The 24,614-nt window shown below is 48.8% G+C and overlaps 1 protein-coding gene across 4 annotated transcripts in view; it reads left to right on the top strand.

Moving 5' to 3' along the window:
* Positions 1-1,800, top strand: part of SFSWAP (splicing factor SWAP) — a 30,051-nt gene extending 28,251 nt beyond the window's left edge. For all 4 annotated transcript variants that reach the window (XM_082066067.1, XM_082066069.1, XM_082066068.1 and 1 more), the window contains one exon: positions 1,373-1,800. In XM_082066067.1, the coding sequence (XP_081922193.1) occupies positions 1,373-1,438 (66 nt within the window). In that variant the 3' untranslated portion in view covers positions 1,439-1,800. The remainder of the gene's footprint in view (positions 1-1,372) is intronic.
* Positions 1,801-24,614: the final 22,814 nt, after the last annotated feature.

Below are 24,614 nucleotides of genomic sequence, written 5' to 3'. Positions count from 1 at the left end.
GTAAATGCATTCAGTTTCTCTAGCACAGTTTTAAGATGCTCAATCTCTGTCAAAATAATTCCATTTCTGTTTTAAAAGCTGCTGCAAGGTATTACTTTTCAAAATTTTTAATTTCAGTCATCCTCTTAGAGTCTTCATGCATATTTAAGTTTCCTTCAATTGAATGTACCAGGTTTAGAGGAGGAAAGCTCTTAATTATGCTTTGGCAAATTTACAATATAAAATCAGAATTGCTTTTTATATTCTCATTTTTTCAATGGATAGATGATTCTTTCTGTAAATTAACATCGTTCAAAGATTTAGTTCCAGTAGGGAAATAGTGGTAGCTCAGAATTAATACTAGTAGACTAGTACTGTACATACCATATTTGATCCGTTTGTGATGAGAAAACAGGGAATATTCAGGAAAATAGAAAACAGCAGTTAGAAGCACCGGAGAAAGAAAATGGAGCATTAAGGCCCTAGCGCTGCTTATGCTGCCAAACACATGGAAATTCCTGGTAGGAGGAATGCGATATGAACTATATGGTCTTGAAAGGAGAGTCAACGTTGCACCCTTTAAACCCTGCCCGTTTCAGCCAGAGGTGCCGGTTGCGCGTCTGGGTTCAGTCATTGCTGCTGCCATCCGTAAAGTGTAATCATGATGCCAAGTTCCCCTGTGAAGTGTTTTGAGAGCTTCAGATGAAATGCTTTAAAATAACTAAGGATTTTATTCATTTGTATTGCATTTGTGAATAAATGTTTAAAGTAACTTTAATTCATAACTTATCCACACTTTTTGTGATCATTTTTTGCAACCTAATTATCGATGCCATTTACATGAAGTTTCATTTCCTTATGTAAAGCTGTTCCCACTGGAGACTTGGACAAGACTGAGCGCGGCTGTTTGGTTTCTCAGCAGTCTCAATGCTTCAGTCACTATGTCCGATGTGAATATGCTGCTGCTATGTAAATTCTTCATTCAGGTTTACAAAGCAAAATTAAAAAGCTGTGTGTTATCCAGCAATTGTTAGAGCTTTCTGCCTACCAGCAGACTCCAGTGCTCGCTGGTTGTGTGTTCATGGCAGCTTTTGTGAAGATACAGTCATGGTTTCTTTCCATTCCAGTTGCAGTGATTTCTGTGTGTTGCTGTATAGAAGCTGCTCTAAATATTAGGCAGAGCACTTGGTAGCATTGTAGTAAAAGCAGACTGTACTTGCTGTTGTACAAACTTCCTGCAGATTATGTCGCTCGTTTAGCCAAGGTCTCTGTAACACCTGCCGCTGGTGCCGCAGGTGCTGGGCGTGTGTCCTGAGCCAGCCCTGCTGCAGGTTCGGCTTCAGCTTCATCAAAGCCCAGACACGGCTGATCATTTTCCTTCTCTTTTCTACAGGATCTAATGGCCAAAGTGAGAGCAATGCTTGCGGCTTCCAAAAACATCCAAACCAGTGCCTCCTGAGACCCGTTCAACTGCCCCCAAGAAATCGTGTGGAAAAGAACCATTTTTTAAAGAACTGCCTCATGTCCCGTGCACGGCTGAGCTCGCTCGCCTGCTCACAGCCCGTCTGCTCCGCAGCTCGTCTGGCGCGGCCGGGCCTGGAGCAGCTGAACCTTCCTGTACAGAAGCGTCTCCTTGAAATTTCATTAAACTTTTTCAGCCGGAATATCTTTGGAAAGTTTTTGGTTTTTGTAAATTGATTTTTTGACTAATTCCTCAGTAACATTTTATGATCAGCGGTCTATATGTGTATATTTGTAAATATCATGTTTCTGTGAAAGAAGTATTACACAATAATAAAGAAGGAAACATCTTTCATTAGCTACTTTTTGTGGAGTCTTTAGTTTTGCAGCCTGCCCGCCCACCTTAAGCTGAGAAACGTTCCATCTCCATTCATGCTTGGGCCGAGCTCAGCAGAACTTTGTTTGCCGGGGTGCTGCAGTGAGCCGGTGGGGAACAGTGATGCAGGATCCCGTATCCGGCGCTTACCTGCTGCTTTCAAAGGTATTTGTCATGTTTTGACTAGAACAAATACAATTTCCAACCAGTGCGAGAGAGGTGACGTTTCCATGTGCTCGTTTATGAAATGGTGCTAATAGAGACAGAGATATAAAAGGACATAAAGTAGATTTCGCAAGCAACTCTTGCAGATTGTTGCACGATGTTAAATTTACAGCAGCTTTATTTTTCGCTCGTAAATGGAGTCCAGAGGCTCGCCGTGGTTAAATAACTGGCAGCTTGGATGCCGGTTGTTTGTCATGTAGTAGCACAGAAGCCCCTGTGTGATGGAATACGCTGGGCAGCTTGTTTCGCTGCTGCTTTGCAGATTTATTCTCTTTGGGAAGGTTGTTGCTTTAGTGACTTCTTAAAATATTTTAGCAATTCTTTTTCTGGTTTTGGGGGGTTTGAGTTGGTTTTTTTCTTCTTATTCCCTTTTGTCGTATGAAGCGAGATGGAGGGTTTAGCTCCAGGAAAATGTAGATTAATCTGCATTTTTGTACACTATTGTCTGCTGAGGCTTGTTTGTATTTAGCACTCGCAGGGGTAGTTGTATTCTCCAGAATTTACAAAGTATTAGTGCTTTACTGTGTTATTTTTTTCTCTTTCCAACCAGAATGGGCATTTTCACCATACTAAAGGGCTTTGAACTGCTGTACCAGAAGAATTGCTCTGTATATATTCACATTTAGAAATGGGTGCTGGTTTTTGGTCCATCACAGGCACCTGCTGGGTCATAACTGCTTGGAAACGGAGCATGGAGCTGGTGATGCCATCGCTACGATGGCTGGTGGATCAGAACGTGTAACCGGTGTCAGGAGAACGTGTAACCGGTATCAGGACAATGTCTTGAACTCGGAACTGGAAATGTTGGGATTCCTGTTCCAGGTGCAGATTTTGGGTGGCGGCCCTGGGGACCCGCTGGGACCTGACCCGAGAGCTCGTGCTCTCTGGGGTTTAACGCAATGTCCGTTATCTTTTCTGAAGAAATCTGATTGGAAAATCCTATTTAATTAGATTTCTAATTAATTAAATTGTGTTTATCATCTATTCCTCTTCCCCTGTCCCTACTCAGCAACTAATTACATGAGCCAAAGAAGTAAAAGACCTGTGGATTGAGGTTCCTAATATGCTAAAGCATCTTCTTTACTTTTCTTTTGCCGTATGATCTGAAAGCATGAAATACAGCACTGCGCTGCTCTAACATCCTTATTTTCATCTTGTAGGTTAACTTGGCTATAACTTTATGAAAATCCATTTGAACTTCCCAATGCAGCTTTTAAAAGTTGAAAGCTCAGCGTTTGATTCTTTTTCTGTCGTAATTTAGATACAAACACGTTCTGAATATTTTGGTTTGCTTTTAGACAGATCCTTTCAGCACCAAACCTGTCGTTAAGTATTACATATAAAAGGAAAAGCTTTAGTGGAGCGGTTGGTTGGAAACTAATACCTGCCTGCACGCTAATTAGGTTTCGATTTTTCTGGTGGCCAGCTGTGTGATATTGCTTTGTTACTGTGCTTGAACCAGCCGAGGATTCGTGGTCGTTCTCCATGCTAAACATGCCTTTGTTTCTTGCCTTCATTTTCCCCTCTCTGGGCTCCCCTGGGTGACCCGAGGTGTGGGGACACCCCACTGGATCTCACATCATCTTCAAGCAAGTCCTGACTGTTGATAACAAATCCACTTTTACTTTCCAGTGAACTTGAAACTTCCAGGGTATTAATTTAATACCTTTAATTTGAACGAGGATGCTAATCTCTGGGCAACAATTAATCCTGAACATATAGCGTGAGAAACATCACGGGAAGCTCTGCTGGAGCGGTTCCAGAGCGCTGGTGCTGATCCGCGGGCTCTGGATCGCTGCCACCCTGCCCGGGACACGGTGCTGACAAGGACATGCTGGCCGCTCGTCTGGACGCACGCGGACAAGCTCATTTTGCTCCTTAGACCGAGCATGGAACTGTTGATCTCTGAATAGAAAGCGTGGTGGTTTCCTGATGATAGTTGTTGGTGTTGTAAGTCCCGCTGGTGCTGGGTGAGGGGGTTCCCGTGTGGGACGGGGAAGGACAGACGCCAATTTCCCCGGGGAGCAGGGGGCGCACACCACACGGTACTTCATGGGAACCGGCAGAATTTGGGGATCCGTGCTTGTTCTTGTCCTGTTTCTTGTAAAACAAGCTCTAAGGATGTGTTCTTCTAGGAGGAAGTTTGGGGTTTCTTGTTGAAATGCAATCCAAAGGGGTTTATCTGCAAGTTCATTGGTTAGGGCATAGTAGCCTTGGTGATTGTAGGACTGTCTGTTAAATTATTACTCTTGCTTGTTATAACAGCTTTTTTTCCTTCAGAAATTTCAAAGTTGGAAAAAACCCCAAAACAACAAGGACAACAAAAGCCTGACGTTAACTCTGATCGAGAAACAGGTCCCAGGGTTTGGCATCACAAGGAAGGAAACACGTTATCTGTAATCACTGCTCCTCCTTTTTGAAGCTGTAATAATCCGTTTTCTAAAGAAAAATGGAAAGGGAAAACGCATTTTGTAAGGACTGCTGGGAAGATGAGTGTTTTCCCACCTTGGGTAAGTGTGAGGAGCTACTTCAGCCTCAAGCTGCTGTGCCAGTCAAACGTGCGCGGTGTGCAGGCTCCGGTGCGCAGGCTCCGCGCTGCCTCCTGCACACTGAGGATCATGAGTACAACAATTAAAAGCTTTTAACCGAAATCATGAGATGCTGCCTTACAAATGGGAAGGGTGACGTGTGTTCCAGCGCCGTTCTCAGCGTTGGCGTCCAGCGAGCGGTCTGTGCTGCGAGAGCAGCGGGAAAGCTGCGTGGCCTTGACCTCCCCGAGAAACCTCCCCATGGATCCTCAACACGGAGCGACAAGGCAACTGCTCCAGGGTGTATTTCTAACGGGAAGCCTCTTATTCCCTTGGATTTTTACAGTGAAATATGTGGGATTTAAGTGTGATGGTGGAGGAATAAAGGTTCTTTAGATGGGCCAATCTATTGTTTAAATTCCCAGGACAAAACATTTCATGTATTTGCATAACAAGGAGCCACCAGTTTACTCAGTTGAATCGTGAATTGTGAAAGCCTTTGAGTTTGTAAGTTAATAGTTTTCTCAGAATTGCCGTATCAAGGAGAGAGCAGCCGATCATTATTCTTTTGTGCAGGTCCCTTATCTGTTTGGGTTCACGCTGTCCCTGTGAGTTGTGCTGCCATTTGTCAGGGGGAAGATATTTCCAGCTCATTTGTGTTCTGTCTGGCAGGGCCCCGAGTGCAGTAATAGACCCTCCTGGTCCCGACCAGCCTGGTTGGACTTTCGCCGCAGCCTCCGCTCCCTGCCGCCGATGGAGGTTTGTCCGTCTGCAGGTCCATCGCAGCCTCTGCATGGATGGGGACCTTGTTCACCTGGACTGAGACCCACAGGTGACTCCGGCGTCACCACGCGCCCGTCTGGTGAGCTGGGGGTCCCTGTGCAGCCCCGTGTGGTGGCTCCGCTCCTGTCCTTCGGGGAGCGGCTGGCAGCTCTGGCTCTGCTTGCTCACGCCCGGCTGTTGTCATTGTCCAAAAAGGTGGTGGAGTGGAGTGCCCATCCCTGGAGACATCGAACCTGACTGCAGGCAGAGCTGGGCCCCTGCTCCAGCTTTGCGTGGTCGTTTCCAAGCCCTTGGCTCCATCTCCAGAGGTCTCCACCAGCCTCTGCTGCCCGTGGTCGGTGTTGCTGATGCTCCAGGACCGCTCGTCATAACCTGGTGGAGATGACGGGTTTGCCTCCCTCTGCGTGTTCAGGTGGAGATGTCCCGTGTCTCGAACAGCTTGACAGGGCTGTATTCAGTCCGAGGGTGCGTGTCCTGCCGCAACACCAATAGAAATTGTCTCAAGGACTGAAAAAAGGCGTTATACTGAAGTAGATTTGTTGAACTGCTTCCCCTTTATAAAAAAGTTACATTTAAAAATATAATAATATGCTATGTAATCTGGGAAATCTTTTAGCTGAACATCATGATCCAACTAGAACACCCCCTGAACCCAGACATCCCTTTGCCAAAACCTTCCTATGCTTTATACATCACGTAACGATTTGTCTTCCATTGCATCTCCTGTTTGTGCTTCTCCATTGGCTGTAATCGCGTCTGATGGTTTTAATCAGGAAATGGTGGAGCTGACAGCCCCCAGCTGGCGTTGCGCACAAGCCCGGCTGAGACCTGTAGCCATTAATCCTGCAGAAGGAGCGCGTTGAATTCCCGCTGTTCATAATCTCCCGTTGGAACCAATATTGGTTAATGACTTTAATGGTATCACACTTGGCAAAAATTAAACGCATCTTTCATCCTTTCCTAAAGCTATTTCTATTTTAAGGCATTGTAGATAAGGAAGCGAAGTGGACAAAGAGTGATATTATATGTTGAATTTAAGGGAATACTGTAAAAATGAGTGAGCTGTGCTGGCAAATCTGATGGCACTTGTCCAGTGTTACTTAACTGGCAAAGAGACAGTCCCTCAGTTCTGACAGGCAGATGATTTTGATGACAGTGTGATGGTTTGTTGAGCAGGGGTACAATAAGTGGTGGTGTAAAGCGCTTGTTCTCATATTGTGACAGGGAAAATTTGCTGGGTTTTAGGGCTGGTGCAACTTTGGCAGCGAATGCAGTGTTACATCTTCGGAGGCAGAAGCAATTCTGTGCTTCCTTCCCAGGGTAACAACTACTTTACATGGAGCTGAGGACGCCAGGCAGCGCCATCACCGCTTGCTTTACAGAGATGATGGAGCCACCAGCCTTCAACATCATTGACCTCGTCTGACAATCCTGGGAGCCCGAAGGTGTGGTCTAGAGAGCTGGGATTGTGCCTTCTGTGACATCTGCGTTCGGTAGGGCCTTTTCTGTTGAGGGCAAATGGGTTGAATGCCATTTGGGAAGTGGGGGGTTGGTTTAATTGTCTGTGTCTCTATTTGAAGCAATAAGCTGTTCACTGTTCCTGTGGGTAAGTGGGAGACGTCTCAGAGAGAGACAAACAATCAGCTCCTGCGGGTGTGCAGGGGTGAGACGCTGCTGTGCAATGGGCTGCTCCTGTTGAACTTCACCTTGTCCCCCAATTGTCACCAAAAGGGAGGGCTTGGGTCTGCTTAGCTTCGCAGCATTTATTGTGACAGCACGTAAAAGCACGAGCGCGATGGTCGTATTCGAGCCACAAGCAAACGCGAGATACCAACTATAAACAAAGAATGTTCTTTGCCTTTATGCTTTAAGAATATGAAGATACAGTAAACATTGCTATTTATCCTTAAATAATAGCTGTGTTGTGGGAAATCTTCCATAAGTGGCCTGTCTGCTTGGGAGGAGACAGTAGAATATGTTCTAAATGTCAATTAAGACAGTGTACAGAGTTAAAAATGGCACAATGGGTTCAAATGGGTGTTGCAGGTTGCACACAGAGGCTTGTTCAGGTGCAGGCAAATGTAACTTATATCCCACAGCTGCATCGTTTTGGAAGTCAGACCATAGCTAAAACTAAACCACATGTGATCATGTCCAGTTTCAACTACAGTTCAAGATTATTCCACTACTGGGCTTTCTTTTTCTAACAATAGAAGGTGCAGTCCTGTATTTGTGTATGGCTCAGATTTCCTGGTGTTCTGTCTCATTTGGGAGTGAAGAAGGGACACGGTACCATGATTTAATGCATTCACAGATTTCAGAACAGAGCTGTGAAAAACCAGAGTCGTAAGAAATTAGTAACTTGGCTGAGGCATCATCTAAACAGTGGCAGGTGATTCACAATGAACTGCAATGTCAACCCAAGTCGTTATTTACATACACTGCGCATCTAAAACCAGTGGTAGTGCGTTTGGCTGCTATTTGTCGTGCTGCCAAGTCGTCCCTTCCCACTTCACCTTGCGAGAGATCAGGAGAACATCTCGTGGAGTCTGAAAATGCCACGTTGGGGCAGCCCTCAAGTGATCTGGCCCTCTTGGGGAAATGCTTTCTTGGCCCCTTAACAGGCTGGTGGCCAAATATCTCTGTGCGTTCTCTAACGTGTTGTTGTGTTTGTGAATGGGTCTCTGCTGGATGCAAACAGCCTGGCCACAGATGCTTATAAGCACTTTTTTCCTTGTTGCATGAGGTTTCTGCTTGGCTGGTCCAGGACTTGTGGCTGGTCCAGGACTTGTGGCTGGTCCAGGACTTGTGGCTGGTCCAGGACTTGTGGCTGGTCCAGCTTCATCCTGGGCCTCTTCAAAGCCCCTGTCTGGTGCCAAAAGTGACGCCATCCCCTTAGGGGAGACAGAAGCAGCCGTGACCCCGAAGCAGCAGCCCCTGCTGAATGTTTGTGCTTCAATAATGAGGATCTCAAAGCTCAGTTCTAACTCTGAACTTGGCAGCCCATTCAAAACCCTTTTTTTTCAAGGCCTCACATCGACACTGGAACTTTCAAGACCAATGTTTTACAGCTTTTAGCCCTTTGCTAGTAATGAGTTTTACAGCTTAATAAAAGCTTCAGCAAAGTGGGATCTACCCACAATTTCTGTCAAGTCACTGAAGAGTCACTGATTTCATTCAGGTATTGTCAGCGCTACAAAGCAGCTTCTCAACAGTCTGCTATAAATGAACTGTTAGCTTAGGAAACAGCTTCCCATTACGTGTTCTTACATAGCTACTTTTTCTATCCATGTCACATAGTTGGAGTTCAACTGCAATCTCGTTCGCTCGGTTATAAAGAGCTTTCAATACCGTTTCTGTTGCCCAGACAGAAATTAGCAGTGGGGAGGTTCCGCAGAACCTCCCTGAAAATGCGCGATCTTAACAGAATGGCTGTAAAAATCCTTCCAGATCCCCCGGTTCAGAGGAGACCAGGACTCTGAATGACAAAAATGACAAGTCAAACACCGTCGCTTTTCTCCACGCTCTTAGGGGGGTATTTCAGCGCCCAGTGCACAGCTGAGCTCTCTGCAGAGCATTCCAGACCGTCACTCCTTCTGTCACGTTATGCTGTGTTGTGTAGATACGTGGCTATTTGCTGGTGTGCAGCTGTAATTTGAGTTGCGTGTGGGTTTGTTGGGCTCAGACAATGGCAGGAAGAGACAAGTGTTCTGTATTTAACAACCAGAGCAGTGTGAAAGTGATAGTCAAGAGGTGCCAGCTGGGGATGGGGCCACTCGCCATGGGCACGACTGGTGGGGCAAATAACTCAGGGCCATGTTGAGAAAGCAGCACGGGCAACCAGAACATTCCGGAGACTTTAATTCTTTAAGAAGAGAGAGGGAGGTAAGAGTTAAATCTTGAAATACTGAAGAGCTGGTTGGAATGTGCGACTGTAAGCGCAGCTACGTGGAGACCTGGTTTTATGGAGAAAATGAAACACTGTCATTGTGATGTAAAAATGTCCCTTTCGAAAAAGTCAGCAGCCTGGAAATGGAGAGGAAGTCAGCCCCAAATCAAACCGCGTCGGTTTTACTCTGCCAACTGTTGATGTTATGAAACAGCAAGGAGAAATGCTGTAAGCAGCGCTGTATTGGAACACTGAATCACCCAGCCTAACTTTTCTTTTAATTGGGCTGTCTGCCGTGTCTGCAAGTACCCACGCAAACCCAAAAGGAAGCAAAGGAATAGTTGAAGTGGCTAATTTGTAGCGTGGTGCCAGTCTGCCCTTCCCGTTCTCCCTGTCAACAGAAGCCACAGCAGCCCCGTTCCTCACTGTCCGATGTCCTTTGCTGTTTGTACGTCTGAAGGTACCGGCGCCGGGGGGGGAGTGGGGAGAGGGCTGTGCTGGCAGAGAACCTCAGCATCCTCGGGGCAGCACGGAACGTCGTTCTGGGACAGTCCTCCCGGTGGGAAGGGAACAGCTCTCTGCTGCACAGGAACCGGGGGAATTTGCCATTTCTGTGTCATATTTTAACTTATATCACTTAGAGATGTAGTAACAAAATTCGGTGAGAAAGAGGAGCTCTGTGTTTCAGAATCTCCTTTTATCTTTTGTAGCAAAATTCAGGAGGTTTCCTGGGGAGGGACCCCGGGCAATGGGGCTGGGTGGTGCCTGCGGGCTCCATGGGGCCGCCGAGGCGGGACAGCCCTGCGGACGCTGTAAACGATGCGAATGCTGCAAACGCTGCGGATGCTCTGAAAGCTGCAAATGTTCCCCCTTCTCTGGTCGGGCTCTCGCCTGCCTTGTGGACTTGCAGCGAAAGACATTCGGCTATTTGTGTCCTTCAACCTCTGTCCTGAAACCCATAGGTGAAGGAGCACGTTAAAGGTGCAGGAGTCAGCGTGTCCCTGCAGGAGCCGCCCCTGGCTGGGGTTTGTGTTGTGAGGCCGTAGGCAGCACAGGGGTGCAGACATTACAACTAAAGGCAGGAAGGACAGACGCTGCTGCCCCTGCTCTGTCATTCCTGGCTTGGCTGCTACAAAATTGCAGGTTTTGAGTTGAAGAAAAGAAAGAGATGTAAGCCTAACACCAGCAGCACAGGGCTCTGCTGACCCCCACACTGCCGGTCACAGAGCGCTGCAAGAAATGCCTCTAAGAGCCTTTGTTATAGCTCCAGATTTAATTTATATTCATTACAGTTTTTATCTGTGCACAATTTAGCCCAGCCTTGTGAATGTTATTAGCTGCTGGATTTAATTGTCAGGATTTGTACCAAAATGTTGCTGTTTGACTAATTAAAGTGTGGCCAAGTGCACAACATCAGGCCTTGGGCTCTTCCGCTAATTGCGCTGAGCTTTCTACCTGTTAATTTATTGGGATAAATATTATCAAAAGGCTTTGATAATTAACAAGTGTTCATGAATTGTACCTATCACCTGTCACCATCCTCTGCGTGTTTCCAGACTGGGAGGCTGAAGCATTGTCCTCTATAATAACACGTTAACATGCCAAGCGGGGCCTGTGAAAGGGGAAACAATGAGGCTGAAGTGTGGGCTCTGGAAATAAGGTGGAACCGCGGGGTGGTCGGAGCGCTGGGCTGGCACCGGGGGAGCGTGTCCGGGTCTCAGCCCTCTGGCTTCCCATGCCTGATCCCGTACGGATCGGTTCTACGGGAGAAAATCGAGGTAATGTTAATCTTTGCTTTGCCTGGTGGTGCGTAGCCCCGGGTAAAGGGCAGTGTGTTGTTTCTGAGACCTTTGAGCGGATCTCAGAGGTGACAAGAAAGAAAAGCTTGAACCGAGCCCACCAGGGGGAACACGGTGACGCTGCGGCTGTGACTGTGCTGAGGGCTCCTGCTCTGCCCAGCAGCCCCTGTGCTGCTTGTGCTGAACAACAGGGCTGAAACTGTCTGGAGATGAGACATCCGCTCCTGCTCTGCCCAGCAGCCCCTGTGCTTGTTGTGCTGTACAATGGGGCTGAAATCATCTGGAGATGGCACCGCCACATGGGTGGTGCCCCTGAGGTACCGCACCCTGTTCCATGAGCACCCTGTTCCGTGAGCACCACGTTCCACGTGCACCCTGTTCCATGAGCACCCTGTTCCGTGAGCACCACGTTCCACGTGCACCCTGTTCCATGAGCACCCTGTTCTGCGTGCACCCTGTTCCATGAGCACCCTGTTCTGTGTGCACCACATTCCATGAGCACCACGTTCTGCGTGCGCACATGTTTGATGAGAAATGTCCCACGGTATCTAGAGATGAGCTGAGGTTTCCTGGTGCCAGAGATGCTGTATAAGGCTTCTCTGACTTTTGAGACCGCGCTTTCCCCCTTTGCTAGAGCTTAGAGTTTACTCGATTTTCAGCTGCGTCAAGGCATTAAAATTGGCTTTGGAGTTCAATTTTAAATAGATTAAATTCTTGACTATTGTAATCTTTACAGCAAATGCACATAATCTAGCGTAGCAATTTTCTTTGGTTTTGCATCTTAAATACCTTCACATAGATAAAGCAACACTTGGTACTTTTGTTTAAGAAAACAAGCTCGGTGATGATGTATAAAGGAGCTTTTCTTGCCTGGTTCCTTCTGATGTGTGTGCTTTTTCTTCCTTCAGCAGCAAGAGCACTGAAGGCTTCCTTGACTGATGGGCTCATTCAAGACATCGCAGAGGTAGGTGGGGAAGGTAACTATTGACTTAACAGATGATGGTGGCTGATGGGAACCAAAAAGATGAATGCATAGCTAAAAATGACACCTCGGATCTTGAAACATGTGGTTTTTTGGGCTGTAAATAGTCTCTATTTAATACAAAAAAAAGGTGAAGCTGAACCTTAGTAATAATTCTTCAGCAGCAATCAGTCTGTGCTGGAATATTTTTATAATCCTAGCTATTGATCTTCTGAAGAGCTGGTGTGTTTGAAATAATTATTTCAAAGAAAGATTGAAGCAAAAGCAAGATTGTCTGTGCACAAGTTTTTTCATCACTTCAATATATGCTCGTTGTAGAAATGTTTCCCTCGAAAGAGGTGAAGACCGTCCCAGCATCCAGGGCTGCTTTTCTTCTGCTCCATCTGCCAGAAGTGTTGCAGCTGGCACAATTCATTAATTCTGCTCAATCTGTGTTCTCCTAAACCAGCAATGAATTTGATAATCAGCATGCTGGGTTTTGAACATACGGTTTTCTTGTTGCTCGGAGCTGCTCATTGAGTGTCACCATGGAACACGGCGGCGTTTCCCAGCCTTTCTGCGGGGAGACGGAGGGCCCAGCAGCACGTGGACGGGGTGATGGGGTCCCCGTCTCCTCGGTAGGAGGCTGGTTAGTGCTGGTGGAGCTCCCGGGAATCGGGCGCCGTCTTTAGCCGTTATTACCCACATCAGCTCAGAATCTCTGCGTGTCCTCCAAGCTGCAAGTCCACCAGGTAAGTCAGTGCAAGCAACAACCTTCTGGTTTTGCACACTCTTGAGAAGCCCATCAGCATCCAGAAAGCCGATACTGGGAGGTACTGACCCTAAGCGGGGATACAGGAGATGCTGCTGTGCTTGAGACACATGCAGAGCAGTGAATATGAGTGACCGGCTCTGTTGCTGGCTGACGGGTTTGGTTTTGTTGATCAAATAACACCAGCAAGAGGCCAGTCCCATCACCTTCCTGAGGGAGAATCCTCCACCGGCCACGGCAGCCGCGGGACATGGAGCAGAGAGGAGGGAGGAGTCTGCACCAGGGCAGCCGGGAGCCCAGGGACACGGGGTGAGGAGGGGACACGGGGGCAGTGAAACAGGGAGAACGGAGGAGCCGAAGGAGACAGAACTGCGAGCCAGGGAGGAGCTGGTGTAAACTGCCATAGATGTGACTGTGGATAGATATAAACAGGGAAAAATACAGGTATTTATGACCATCTCCATAACATGTTATACTATTGTTACAACCTTCAAAAACATACTGCCTATCTCTCCTCCTTCTTCTGAAAATTATTATTTCACGGCAAAGCCCCGGTCCTACAAAAGCTCCTGATCCATAATTCATGTAAGTACAGGATTCTGTGCTATTTTGTTGTCCCCTCGCAGCTCTTCCTGGAGGACTCCAGGGAAATCCGTTTATCAGGGGCAAAGCAAAGCTTTGTTTTCCGTCTCCTCCTCACTATCACCAGGTGCCAGCGCTCAGAGCAGCGTGTGAACGGCCCCGGGACCCCCCGTCCCGCCACGTTCCCGACAGCTCTCCCATGGGTGACAAACTGCTGCCGCCTGCATCTCCACGTCTGTGTAATATTAACAGCCTGCTTGTTGACCCTCACATTTTCTTTAAATGTGTCTCGGTGGAACTGAAACAACGCGCACAATATTTCTGGGAGGAATAACAGGCAGGTGACTTAATGGGGAGAAATCCACCTCCTCCTTTGAACACCCTGTGTGAATATCTTGAGGCTGCAGGTGAATTCACACTTGCCAATGGGCTGAGAGCAGCTTGCCCAGGCAGGAGCCCGATCCTGACCCCAGGGTTGCCCCCATGTGTGGGTGAGCGATGGGGACACATGGGTGGAGCTGCTGTGCCCCACAGCACCCGCGCTCCCGGGGAAGCAGCTTCCAGTGCGCTCAAAGCCAAGGGAAATCCTCCCCTCAAATCACTGCAGACACCCCGTGCCCCCGCCCTACACAAAGCCAGCAGGACACCTTATCCACACTCTGGTCCATCCTGCACAGGGATTTTTATTGCATTTCTTTTCCCTGTGTCCTTTTCATGTACCCACATTATTTTGCATGCAGCATGGAAAAACAATGAGGTTCCTTCAGATAATTGTATTATTTCCTCTGCTAAATGTAGATTAGCTTTCTCCGATGATTATTGAGAAAAATCATCCTAATTTAGACTGCTGATCTCAGGTTTGTGGGCATTCATACAACTCCTACTGTCAATATAGTTAAAAAATGACATCAGAGGCATCTGTTCTGTTGCCTTCACTGGCATTCCAGCTGCTTTTCGGTGGCCGGTTAAACCCGTGTGCTGCTGGGGATGGTCTCGTTGCCACAGAACCAGGGGGGGATTTGGGAAACCGGAATTCGGTTCTGAGGTTCCACCTCAATAGATTTCCCCAGCACCAGGAGCAGACCAGCCTGTTCCAAACAGGGACACTGGCGAGCAGGGACCCCGTCCCATGGCCTCAGCCCAGGGCACCGTGGTGTCTGACCCTCGCCAGCAGCCAAACCCCCACCAGCCCCTTTTTCTCTCTTTTTCTGGTGTTTTTTACATGCACAAAGGTACATTGCTCAATTCTTCACTATTTCAGTCCTTTCAATCAAGAGGCATTACCAACCAGGCAGGGCGCAGAGTGCCTCCTCTTTGTTGCTGGCCGTTGAACGTGTCGTATTTCCACTCTAAAATCCCAGATAATTAGCTAAATGTACCCAAGGAAACCCTAATTTACACAAAGTTGCCGAAGAATTGTTACCCTCATTTAAAATTAGCTAAATAGGAGCATTTTCTGTTCTGCCGGTGCTGACACCCCCTGGAAATGGTGGCGATGTGGCTGTTTGCTGCAGGGACAGGTGAAGCACGGCCTCTGTGTTGCGGGGGCACGTCCTTGCACCCAACGCGCCCGCAGGGTCTGCGCACGAGGGAAGGGAGCTGGGCATGAATACGGCAAGTTTCTGATCATAGAATTGACTTCTTTCTCCTCCCCTCCCCCGTGTGTTGAAACACCTGTAAAAGTGTCTTACCCTCTGCTGGAAATAAATGAGAGAAGCAGTCTCTAACACCCAATTATCTCAAACTGGGAGAAACAGTTGTGATTAAGGTTTTAAGGCGGCCTTCAAACAGGCGTCGCTGCAGACGTGGGGTGTGGGGAATGTGGATGTAGCATTGACTGGGGTAATTAAAGAGGTGTTAGCAGACGGGGGGTGAAAAGAAGGGATGTGGGAGAGCGGAGAAGCCTGTGAAGCAGCTGTCGATGGAAAAGTGGGGAACTGTGCTGGAATGGAGATGTTTGGAGGAGTCGTCCAAGGCCACCAGCTTTTGAGCAGAACAGGCACGGCTGGGTACAAGGGCCGGTTTGCCTTCTTTGGGGAGGAGAGAGGGAAACAGGGTCACTGAAAGCTGGTTTAGGGAGAAAATTCAGCATTTCCAAGTGTGTTTTGTTCTCCTCTAGAGCAAACCCAAACCGTTTCTTGCAGGCTCTGTGCTGGACTGTGGTAGGGGCTGCACTGGAGCTGATCCGGGCTCTGGCCTGGGCCAGGTCCTGCGGCAAAGCCCTGGGCTTGAGCTGCTCCTGTAGTTAAACACGCATTTGATCCGGGGAGGGCTGACAGTGTAGAGGTGATAGAGGTGTTCGACTGACAGGCAGTAACCCGGGCTGAGCAGAGCAGGGGCCCCGAGCCGCCCCTCGCTGCCGTCCCTCCCTGCAGAGCCCCGTGGACAGGCTGTCAAGGCAGATGGTTTATTTCTGTCTAAAACGTCTCAGGCAGCGCTTGCTGTGCTGCAGCCCAAGTGTCTTTGGTGCGTCCATTCTGTGTGCGGAGATCTAAACACAAACCCGTGTCTCTCCTCAGCTGGGCTGCTCGCTGTTGAGCTCCAAAGCAGCCCAGGAGCTGGAGCAGAGGGGCCGCGGTGGCTGTTCCCAGCCGGGGCTCCCCCGAATGTCCCCAAATAGCCTCTGAGCATCCCCAAAGGGTCCATCACGGGCACGGAGGCTGCTGGTCCTGCCGTTTCCCTGCAGGGATGTGCGTCAGTCTTGGCCAAGACCTCGGGCTGGAGCCCGGTGAGGAGCAGCCGCTGCAGATGTGTTCTCGAGAGGTAACACCACCCGCCCTGTGCATGCCCGCTTTTAGCGGTCCTTGGCACAGGGTGCTCTGAAACCCTGAGTTCTGCCCAAATCCAGGAGCTGAGAACTAGTTGAATATTTCCACCACCCCCCTGAAATCCCACTGTTGTTTCAGTGCCAATTTGCACTGTGTGAAGCCTTCTCCAAACAACTCCCTACTTCTTGGAGGCTGAGCAGGTGGAAAGACGCAATCCATGTCCCCCTGGTGCTTGTTGTGACCTGAGGTACCTGGTACACTCCTGGCTGCTGGAGGCAACCGCAGCAGCTCAAGTGCCTTTTTATGACACTTGCTTTTCTTGTGAAAGAAGCAGCATCTTACTCTTTCTCAGTAGCAACCCCCCCCTTCCAGAGCTTGAGGGATTCACTGAAATTGCCAACACGCTTTTGTCGAGCACCGAAACACTGGGAGGGTGGCAGCCGGGGAGCAGCGCGGCCACGGTCCCCGCGGGGCTCGGGTTGTCACTCCCTGGTGACATCCATCACAACGCGTGTGCCGGGCCCAGAGACGCTGAGCCAGAGCAGCGAGGGAGCGAAGATCCCAGCTCATTTCTGCAGGTGTTTTGCAGTCAGAGCAGGCAGAGCTTCATTTTGTGTTATCAGATCTCGGATGTGTAGAAGGTACCCGGGCCAGGAAGGGCGATGCTGGCAGAGGACTCTGCTGCTCGTGCTGCAATCGGAGCTGAGTTGTGGGGACAAGGACATGGAGCGATGTGCCATCTAACCCAACATGTTGAAGGCAGGAGGGGCTTTGGTGGTGCTTAATGGACTGGCCTTTAGAAACGCTGTTTGCCCCTGGGATGGCGCGCTCACCCAGCCGAGTGCTCAAAATGAATTAGGCTGCGTAATTTCAGGTTGCCTTTGAGTCAAAGAAAGTTTTTGGAGATTCATCCTTTATTTATTGACTTGTTTTCTTTTGCTTCAGAGAAAGAAAGGGAAATTTCCCGCAAGATTAAAAGAAAAAATAATAAACCACTTTCCATCTTGCCTGTAAAAAGTGCCTCAGGATTTTTATGAATTCTTTCTTACAAATTGCCAGCGAAGTTAATTGGAACATTGGACAAAAAGCCAGATATTTTTTCCTATACATGAATTCTTGCCTTTGCTTTCCTAAGTGCGCTCGGTGCTGCAGTGCTGAGAGCGTCCCTGTGCAGAATAAAAATGGGTCGCTTGGGGAAAGTTTGTTGTTTCATTTTGGTTTTTTTTTAAAGCAACAAAAAGCAACCCTGAATTGCTCAAAATAATTCTTGCATTGTATCCCATTGGCAAAAGGCCAATGTACCTAAGGGGTACAAAAAAGTCAAAGCAGCTCTCCTTTCTCTAGTGAAGCAAATTGGAGCCATAAGCAAGGACAAGGTTTTGTTGTGCCCTCGGCCCCGGCTGGGGCTGAAAGCTCCCGATGTTTCACGCTTCCCTTTTGCTAATTCTGGTGGCCATTTCCAGGCACCAGGGATCTGGCCTTTCAGAGCCTCCTGTGCCCGGTTGTATCTGCATCTGCTCACAGACGTGGTCAGTTTATTAGATGCCTCTGCTGGGAGAGCGCTGGGTTTCTTTGGGCCTGGCTCTCGGTGCTGGAAGAAGCGATGATCCGTGCTGCGAACAGGCAGCAGGTAACAGGTTTCAACATGCTTTGCTGCATGGGAATTACAATGGCACGGCAGCTATTATCATTCATTTAGGGACACAGAGACTGACTGGATAGGAGTCAGCCTCTAAGGTGAAACCTGCTCCATTATTTTCAATAAGAGATGTGCAGAGCATAAACAGGTTGGTATCTTCAATAGAATCAGCAAAAAAAGCCCTGGATTAACTGCTGTGTAATGGCCTGCCTTATTTACAACAGCTCTGGATGTGCACTCGTATAACAAACGTCCCCGCGTTTAACAAGTGTCCCCAGCTGCCGCGGGGCTGGTGGCCCCGATGGCTGCAGGGCTGGGGCAGTAAATCGCCCCTGTCCTGTCCCCCGGGCTCCTCTCCCGGCTCAGCCCAAGGCTCGTGCAATTTATGTCAGCCCTTGGCAAACAGCTTCCACACCGATAAACCAGGGTGAAAATAACTCCTGTCTCCTTCCTGCTGCCTGATTAAGGTTTTAGGGTCAGGATTCTCTCTTAATAGCTGTGTCATGTAGCCGCTACCGTATGGTCCAGTCTCAGGGCTGTTTTCATATGGATGAATACAATCACATGCAGGTTGGCTTGGGACTGGTTGGTACGGTTATATCCCAGCCGCATTCTTGAATGGCAGCCAAGGTTTCTTGCCTGGTAAAGAAAATACATAGCAGCAAGTTTTATGACTTACTGAGAGTATGGCAAAGGATGCAAGGTGGAAAGTCTTTCCTAGGGCAGGTTCGTTTTCATGTGAACGCGTGGCATTTTAAAATGAAAAAGTCATCCATTTTCCTGATGTGCTGGAGAGCGTATGGGGTGTGTTTTCAGCACCAGGGACTCTGTCTCGTCTGCTGCTGTGAACTTGCCTGGCTGGGCTGACAGCGCACTGACTCGGACCTGCGGTTGCTGCTGTGCCCAGCTCGCCCCAGGGCAGGTACCCACTGGAGCCCGGCACCCCACAGAAAACACGTCTGGGGTGCGAGGGGAAAGAGCACGGGGGTGGCTGGGGAGGAGGACGGTTGGGTACCACAGTCTGGCGGCCACGGGATTAACGCTCAGCTGCTTTTTGCCTTGCACAAAATACCCAAGAGATGAGGAGCTAAAGGCGCCGAGCGGTGACTGCACCAGTGAGTGTGCGGTGCTGGCACAGCCGCCTCAATTGTGTCACTGGCTTTTGAGCATGAGCGGAGCTGTCAGGCAGCCGTCAGCGAGCGGGGAGAAACGTGGCTCAGGTTCTGCCCCTCAGGATGCGGCCAATGTGTGGGGAGAAGCGGCGGCCGTGCCGTGGGACCCGCTGGCGTGGGTGGATCAGAGTGTGGGGACACGACAGTGGCCAAAAGCCCCACGGCAGGGAGGGACCGACCCGGCTCCTGCAGCATCTCGGGTGGGCAGAGCCCCCCGAGCTTTGCCCAGCCCGGGGCTGCAGGGCTGAGCGGAGCCGCCCGGGGCGGCCGGACACCCGCACCCCATGGCCCAGCTCCACCTCCTAATTATTATGTGGTTAATACAAAACCTTGCAGTACAATTCTCCATTTTTAAGAAATTTGGTGGCTTTTTTAATTCCTTTTCTCTTTGGCCTGGTGGGGAAGGAGAAATAGTAACACCCAACTTCTGTCCCCTCCGCCAGCCTGGGCGGCTGCGTCGCTCCCGCTGCTCGTGCCCTGTGGAAGGGGAACGGTCCAAATTCTACGCTCACACATGGTGTCGGTGTGTCCTCCCTTCTGAATCCACTCCTTTACCTCTGGGCTCAGGTTTTGGAGACAGCTTGGCCCAAACTGAACACACCGCATTAGCTGAAGTGCCTTGTTTGACATTAACACGATCAATTCTTGGTGTAATTTCTGCCAGGCCTTTCTCATCTGCATGCTGATTGCTGATATTCACCTCCCGTACACCCAAGCGAGGTGCGAGAGCCCTGTAATCCTTTTCTCTCGGCACATTAGTGTAAAGCCTCATGAATCTCTATTAAATTTGAGAGAGAACATGAAGATGGTTTGCAGCTGCCTTGTTGATTTTATATTTCCTCTCATTGTAGTGCCTTGCCGTGAAGCTGAGAATTAAATGGCTAATAAGGCATCTGCTCCAAGCAGGAGCCTCAAGATTGTGACAGAAACAGCTTACATCAGGGTTTGGATTATTGGTTTTTCTTGCCATCATATAATAATGTTATTAAAATCTTTGGGATACCCGATGAGAGGCCGTGGCTGTCAGAGCCAGCTTAGCTGGCAGAGCCCACGCGTACGCAGCACTTGGGACACTGGAGAACACAGATGGACCGACTTATTTTGACTCGGGTGCAGAGGAATGAGACTATTTTCCGATAGTTTTTTTTAAAATGTTAAAAAAATATAGTGTCGGACCTGTCGTTTTCATGTTCCTTTGAACTCCAAGTTCATACTAATTCAATTAATTAAAGCTACAGCTTGATGGAATGGGTCTTATCCATTGTGACTCTGGCCTTCGTTGCTGTGATTAGCAATGCCTTGCAGATAAATTCTCTTTTCAGATATGCTGGTCATTGCTTCTGTTGTTTCCAGTTAGAAAGTGTTGCTTATTTCAGGGGGTCACAAAATCACTGGGACTGCTACAGTAATGTGCTTAGGAAAAAGCAAATATTTTTCTTATTAATGAAATTGCATCCATTTTCATTAAAATAGCTGTGACCCACTTTGTTAGAACATTTTCCTATTTTTTTTTTCCTTAATGGGAATTTACTGTAGGCCGGTAACACACACTTTTAAAGAGGAGGTGCAGGTACTAATGCACTGAACTGCCATTATAGGCAAAATGAAGCTCGGCTCATCGCTTCCAGAAATGAGGCCACTTTGGCTTTCCAAGTTCAAAAAAACATTGGCAGCAGAGTGATGATGATCCCATGCGTGAAACAGGGTCTGTCTCTGTTCCGTGCTGTCGATGGCTTTGTACAAAAGCCTTGTCTGCTGGGGACTTCTGAAGCTGGATGTTCAGCTGTTTCTTCCTGGTGTTCCAGATGTGGTCCCAGAGCAGAGATGATGCGGCAGCTCCATGCCGCTGCACAGGACGGGCAAACCCGGGTATTCATGGTCATTCTAATGATTAAACCCTCATTAAAGTTCACCTTGACCATCTTCAGCCCCTAAGTTTTTCAGTGCAGTTCTAATTAATTTTTAAATGAAGACTAATCTCTAATAAGCAACTGTGTTTGCCGGGTCTTTGGCTGCATTGAAATCAAACTGACGCATACGTGTATTCTTTCTTTTCCTTCCCTCTCCCTCAGGCTTAGCGGGCAGACTCACCCCAAGGGTAATGTCAGCAATACAGGGATTAATTAGACCCACATTTTATAGTAAACTTAAATACCATCCAAAGAACTCTGCAAGAGATTTTCCATTCTGCCCTAAACTTCTCGCACTGTGTGAATGAGAAGGATGCATGTGTGTACCAGCAAAGGCAATTTTGACAGTTCCTGGTGGATTCGTGTGATTTGGCACTGCCTTTTTCTTTTTCTGCAGATGAAATTCACTGTTAAAATGGGAATTTTCTTAAAAATCATTCCAACACATAAGCTTATCTCTGCTGCTTTCGAATTTCTCACATAAGCACTGAGGAGGAGGCTGGTGGGGACTGATTTTGGGGAGACTTGCCTGCTTTTCTGGGCCCTGCAGAAGGGGCCGATCCTCGCTGGTCCCCTCTGTCCCCTCCAGCCGCTGCCTGCAGACTGACTGAAGTGCTGCCAGCCCTTGGGTGGATTGCACAGGTACATTTCACTCCTATAAAACTCTGCGGATGGAAAGAAGCGTACGCTTGTTGTCTCTCAGTGAGTCAAACGGTCCCATCTCTGCCTGCTGCTTGCTAAAACCCTTCCTCTAGCTTTTGATTTCCCCTCTCCATGGGCTACTAAAGCCTGTGGGGTCATTTCCTGCCCCCTCCAGAGCGTGGGCCCCGGGTGAGTCTGTTTTGCCAGGGACCATGGACGTTGGCACCAGGCAATGAATGTGGGGCTGGTCCTCCCTTCGTCTTCACCTGAGACAGCCCTGCTGAGCACTGACCCTCCACTGCTGGTTATGGAAATTATCTGCATAGCTAATTGCTGTTTATTGCTTATTAAAAAAGGATTTTGTTGCCTGACCTTGAAGTTGTGCAAAGGTCTGACTTACAAGAAAAGGATGTTCAAAATAACAGAGAGTCTGAGTGTCTGTTGCCTCAGCTCATGGTTTTCAAAGTGGCTACAAAAGGTTTTCCCAGTGACCTGACAGCACTGTGCTCTGCAAACACTGTGCAACCTGCTTCTGCGGCTTTCTTACCCTGGATCTCCCACAGTTTTACACATGTGAGCAAGTATCCATGTTTCTCATGCTGCCGTTAACTCCACAAGACCATCGATTCTTCATCTCTTCTCAGTGGAGAGTCTTTGTGCCACGGCCATGTCCCCTGAGCTGGAGGCAGGTACCTCAAGTCCGAGATGGATAGTCCATTCGCTTCCATTTTAAACATCTAATTCTGCTTTCAACAAGACTGGTCTTCACCCCTTCCCCTTTGCTCCCATCACGTTAGCGTTAACCACCTTCCACGTCTTGTCCCTTTTGGTTTTAACATGCTCAGATTAACAATGACGATGTTCAGTGGGTAGGAAAGAATAGATGTATTCCACTTGACTTTGCTAGTGCTCTTCAGGTCAATGGGAAGAAATTTTGCTGGTGATAAAGGGAAAGGCCATTTAAAAATAAAGCTGTGACAGCCCGTGCTGCTAGCGCATGAACTGAAAGGATGAGTTGATTTAACTCCCCTCCTAAAATGCTTCACTATCTGTTTCTAGTCACAGCAGGTGCATGTCTGGCCCCATCAGCTCTCAAAGAGGAGGGTGACGTTGGTGACAAGATGAAGAGCGAGGGAGAGGCTGAGGGCTAGCTGGCCTTTCTGGCTGCTCACCTTCCCATATTCTTGCAACCGTTTCTCCTTCCTCTTCCCCTCCCCACACTTATATTTTTATGGCATAAGGTGTTAAATCACACGGTAGAAAATCATGGGCTGTCTGGGCCAGGGGCCACGATGCAGGACAAAGCTCCCACAAAGGGCTGAGATTCGTGCAGTGCTGCGTGCTGGCCCGGTGAGGATGTCCTGATAGCATCAGGTGAGGGGGGAAATGGAACAGGGCGTGAAATCCATGTCAGGCACGGTCAGGAACCCGTGATGGGGCTGGCTCGAGGTGGGATGAAATGTTCGGTGACAGCAGGGTGTCTGAGAGCTGCACCTCTGCCATCTGCCTCAGGTGTGCGGGGAAAGTGAGAGGAGAAAAAGGCACAGTTCAGGCCCCCTTTGTATTGTAGAACAGTTATAAAACCCAGGTCTCCCGGCCTGGGGGAGCAGCGAGCGCTGAGCCTGCTGCCGCGCTCGGGTGCTGACCCACTCGCTCCCCCGCTGACCCCGCGCTTTACGTGCTCGGGCTCTGTAGGTGGCGATTGCTGGAGCTCTGGGTGTCGCGGCAGCTGGTGACGGACAGGACAAAGCCTCTGAGCTCAGCGTCTGCTTTGCTTGTCGCGACCTGGGCTGATGGGGCCGTCCTGCGATGCGGGGCCACTTAGTCTGTCCCAGGGCAATGTCCTCGCTGCCCAGGGAGCTGTGCTGCCTTTCGGGAGAGACCGAGCTGCTTCTTTGAGAGCCACAAAACAGAGCTCTTAAAACACACACGCACTCGCCAAATCCCCGCAAAGCTCTGTGCGAGGGATTAGAGCTCCCGACACAACTGACCTGAACAATTCAACTCCACTTTGGTCTCACTACTGGCACTCAGATTTATCACACTTGTTTCTCCCAGCTCCACACCCATTGCTTACACTGGGAGATGCCGTGGTACCCAGAGGATGCTCAGGATAAGTGAGGATTCGGGAAGATACTTCAGTCTGTGGCCAGCTAAGAGTCCTCGAGTGGTCACAAAATTAAACAAGATTTGTACCTTAAGTACCTGAAAGTCTCATCAAACAGAACCCCTTCACACAGGATTTGTGAGTTATGTGAAGTCTCTGAATTTAGCTCTTAAACTTTTGGGTATCAGACTGATGTGCCCATTCTGAGGAAGGCTCAACAACACATTATATACCAGCTTGTCTCTTGCTGTTTACAATAGCATTCAACAGGATTTAAATTAGCTTCAGCACTCTAATCGTGTTGCTTTTATAACAGCAGCGAGATAACTCCCAGACGTTGGTTATGTAGCCTCTGAGGGAAAGAGATTTCAGATGCGTTCAGCAGAAATGCACTGTGTGAGCCATGGTTATAATTTCATTAACGGGATGCTACTCCGCTCCTACTGGGAGTCTGAGCGACACCGCGTCACTCTCCGTAGGAGATTAGCATTATAATGGGGATTAAGCGCCTTTCCTTGCGTTCACACCAGCTCTCCAGACTGTAGGAGGCTGAGCTGTGGGAAGAGGTGATTTTTCAGACCTCCAGCCCAGGACTGGACCCATGCAGGAGGTTTATTGGGACAGGCCGAGTTCTGCACAGCCCCGGCCTGGGGGTGCGCGGGGACTGGACCGTCCCAGCCCTGGTCCCAGCAGGTCACCCAGCGCACAGCTGTGCTGAATTTCTCCATCCACAAAACACAGCGACCATCCCTGGCCCTCCCATCCGCTGCAGAGTCCTGATCTCTGTGCAGGGAGGACATGTCCCAGAAAGAATCAGGTTTTAGCACAAGTTTAGCTATAAAACACAAGGCCAGCAGGAGCTTTGCTCATATTTTTAAACAATAAAGCCATGCATTTTGGTAGAAAGCTCCAAATAGTTGTTTTGTTGTGGTTTTTTTTTAATGAACAGCTCAATGCATTTTAAAAAGCAGGAAATAAATTGGTGCCCTTTGCCATGTCTATAAAGCCTTCAGCAGTGTTA

This window comes from Streptopelia decaocto (assembly GCF_964273445.1).
Source record: "Streptopelia decaocto genome assembly, chromosome: 15".
NCBI lineage: Eukaryota > Metazoa > Chordata > Aves > Columbiformes > Columbidae > Streptopelia > Streptopelia decaocto.
This window is presented reverse-complemented; position numbering and strand designations above follow the sequence as displayed.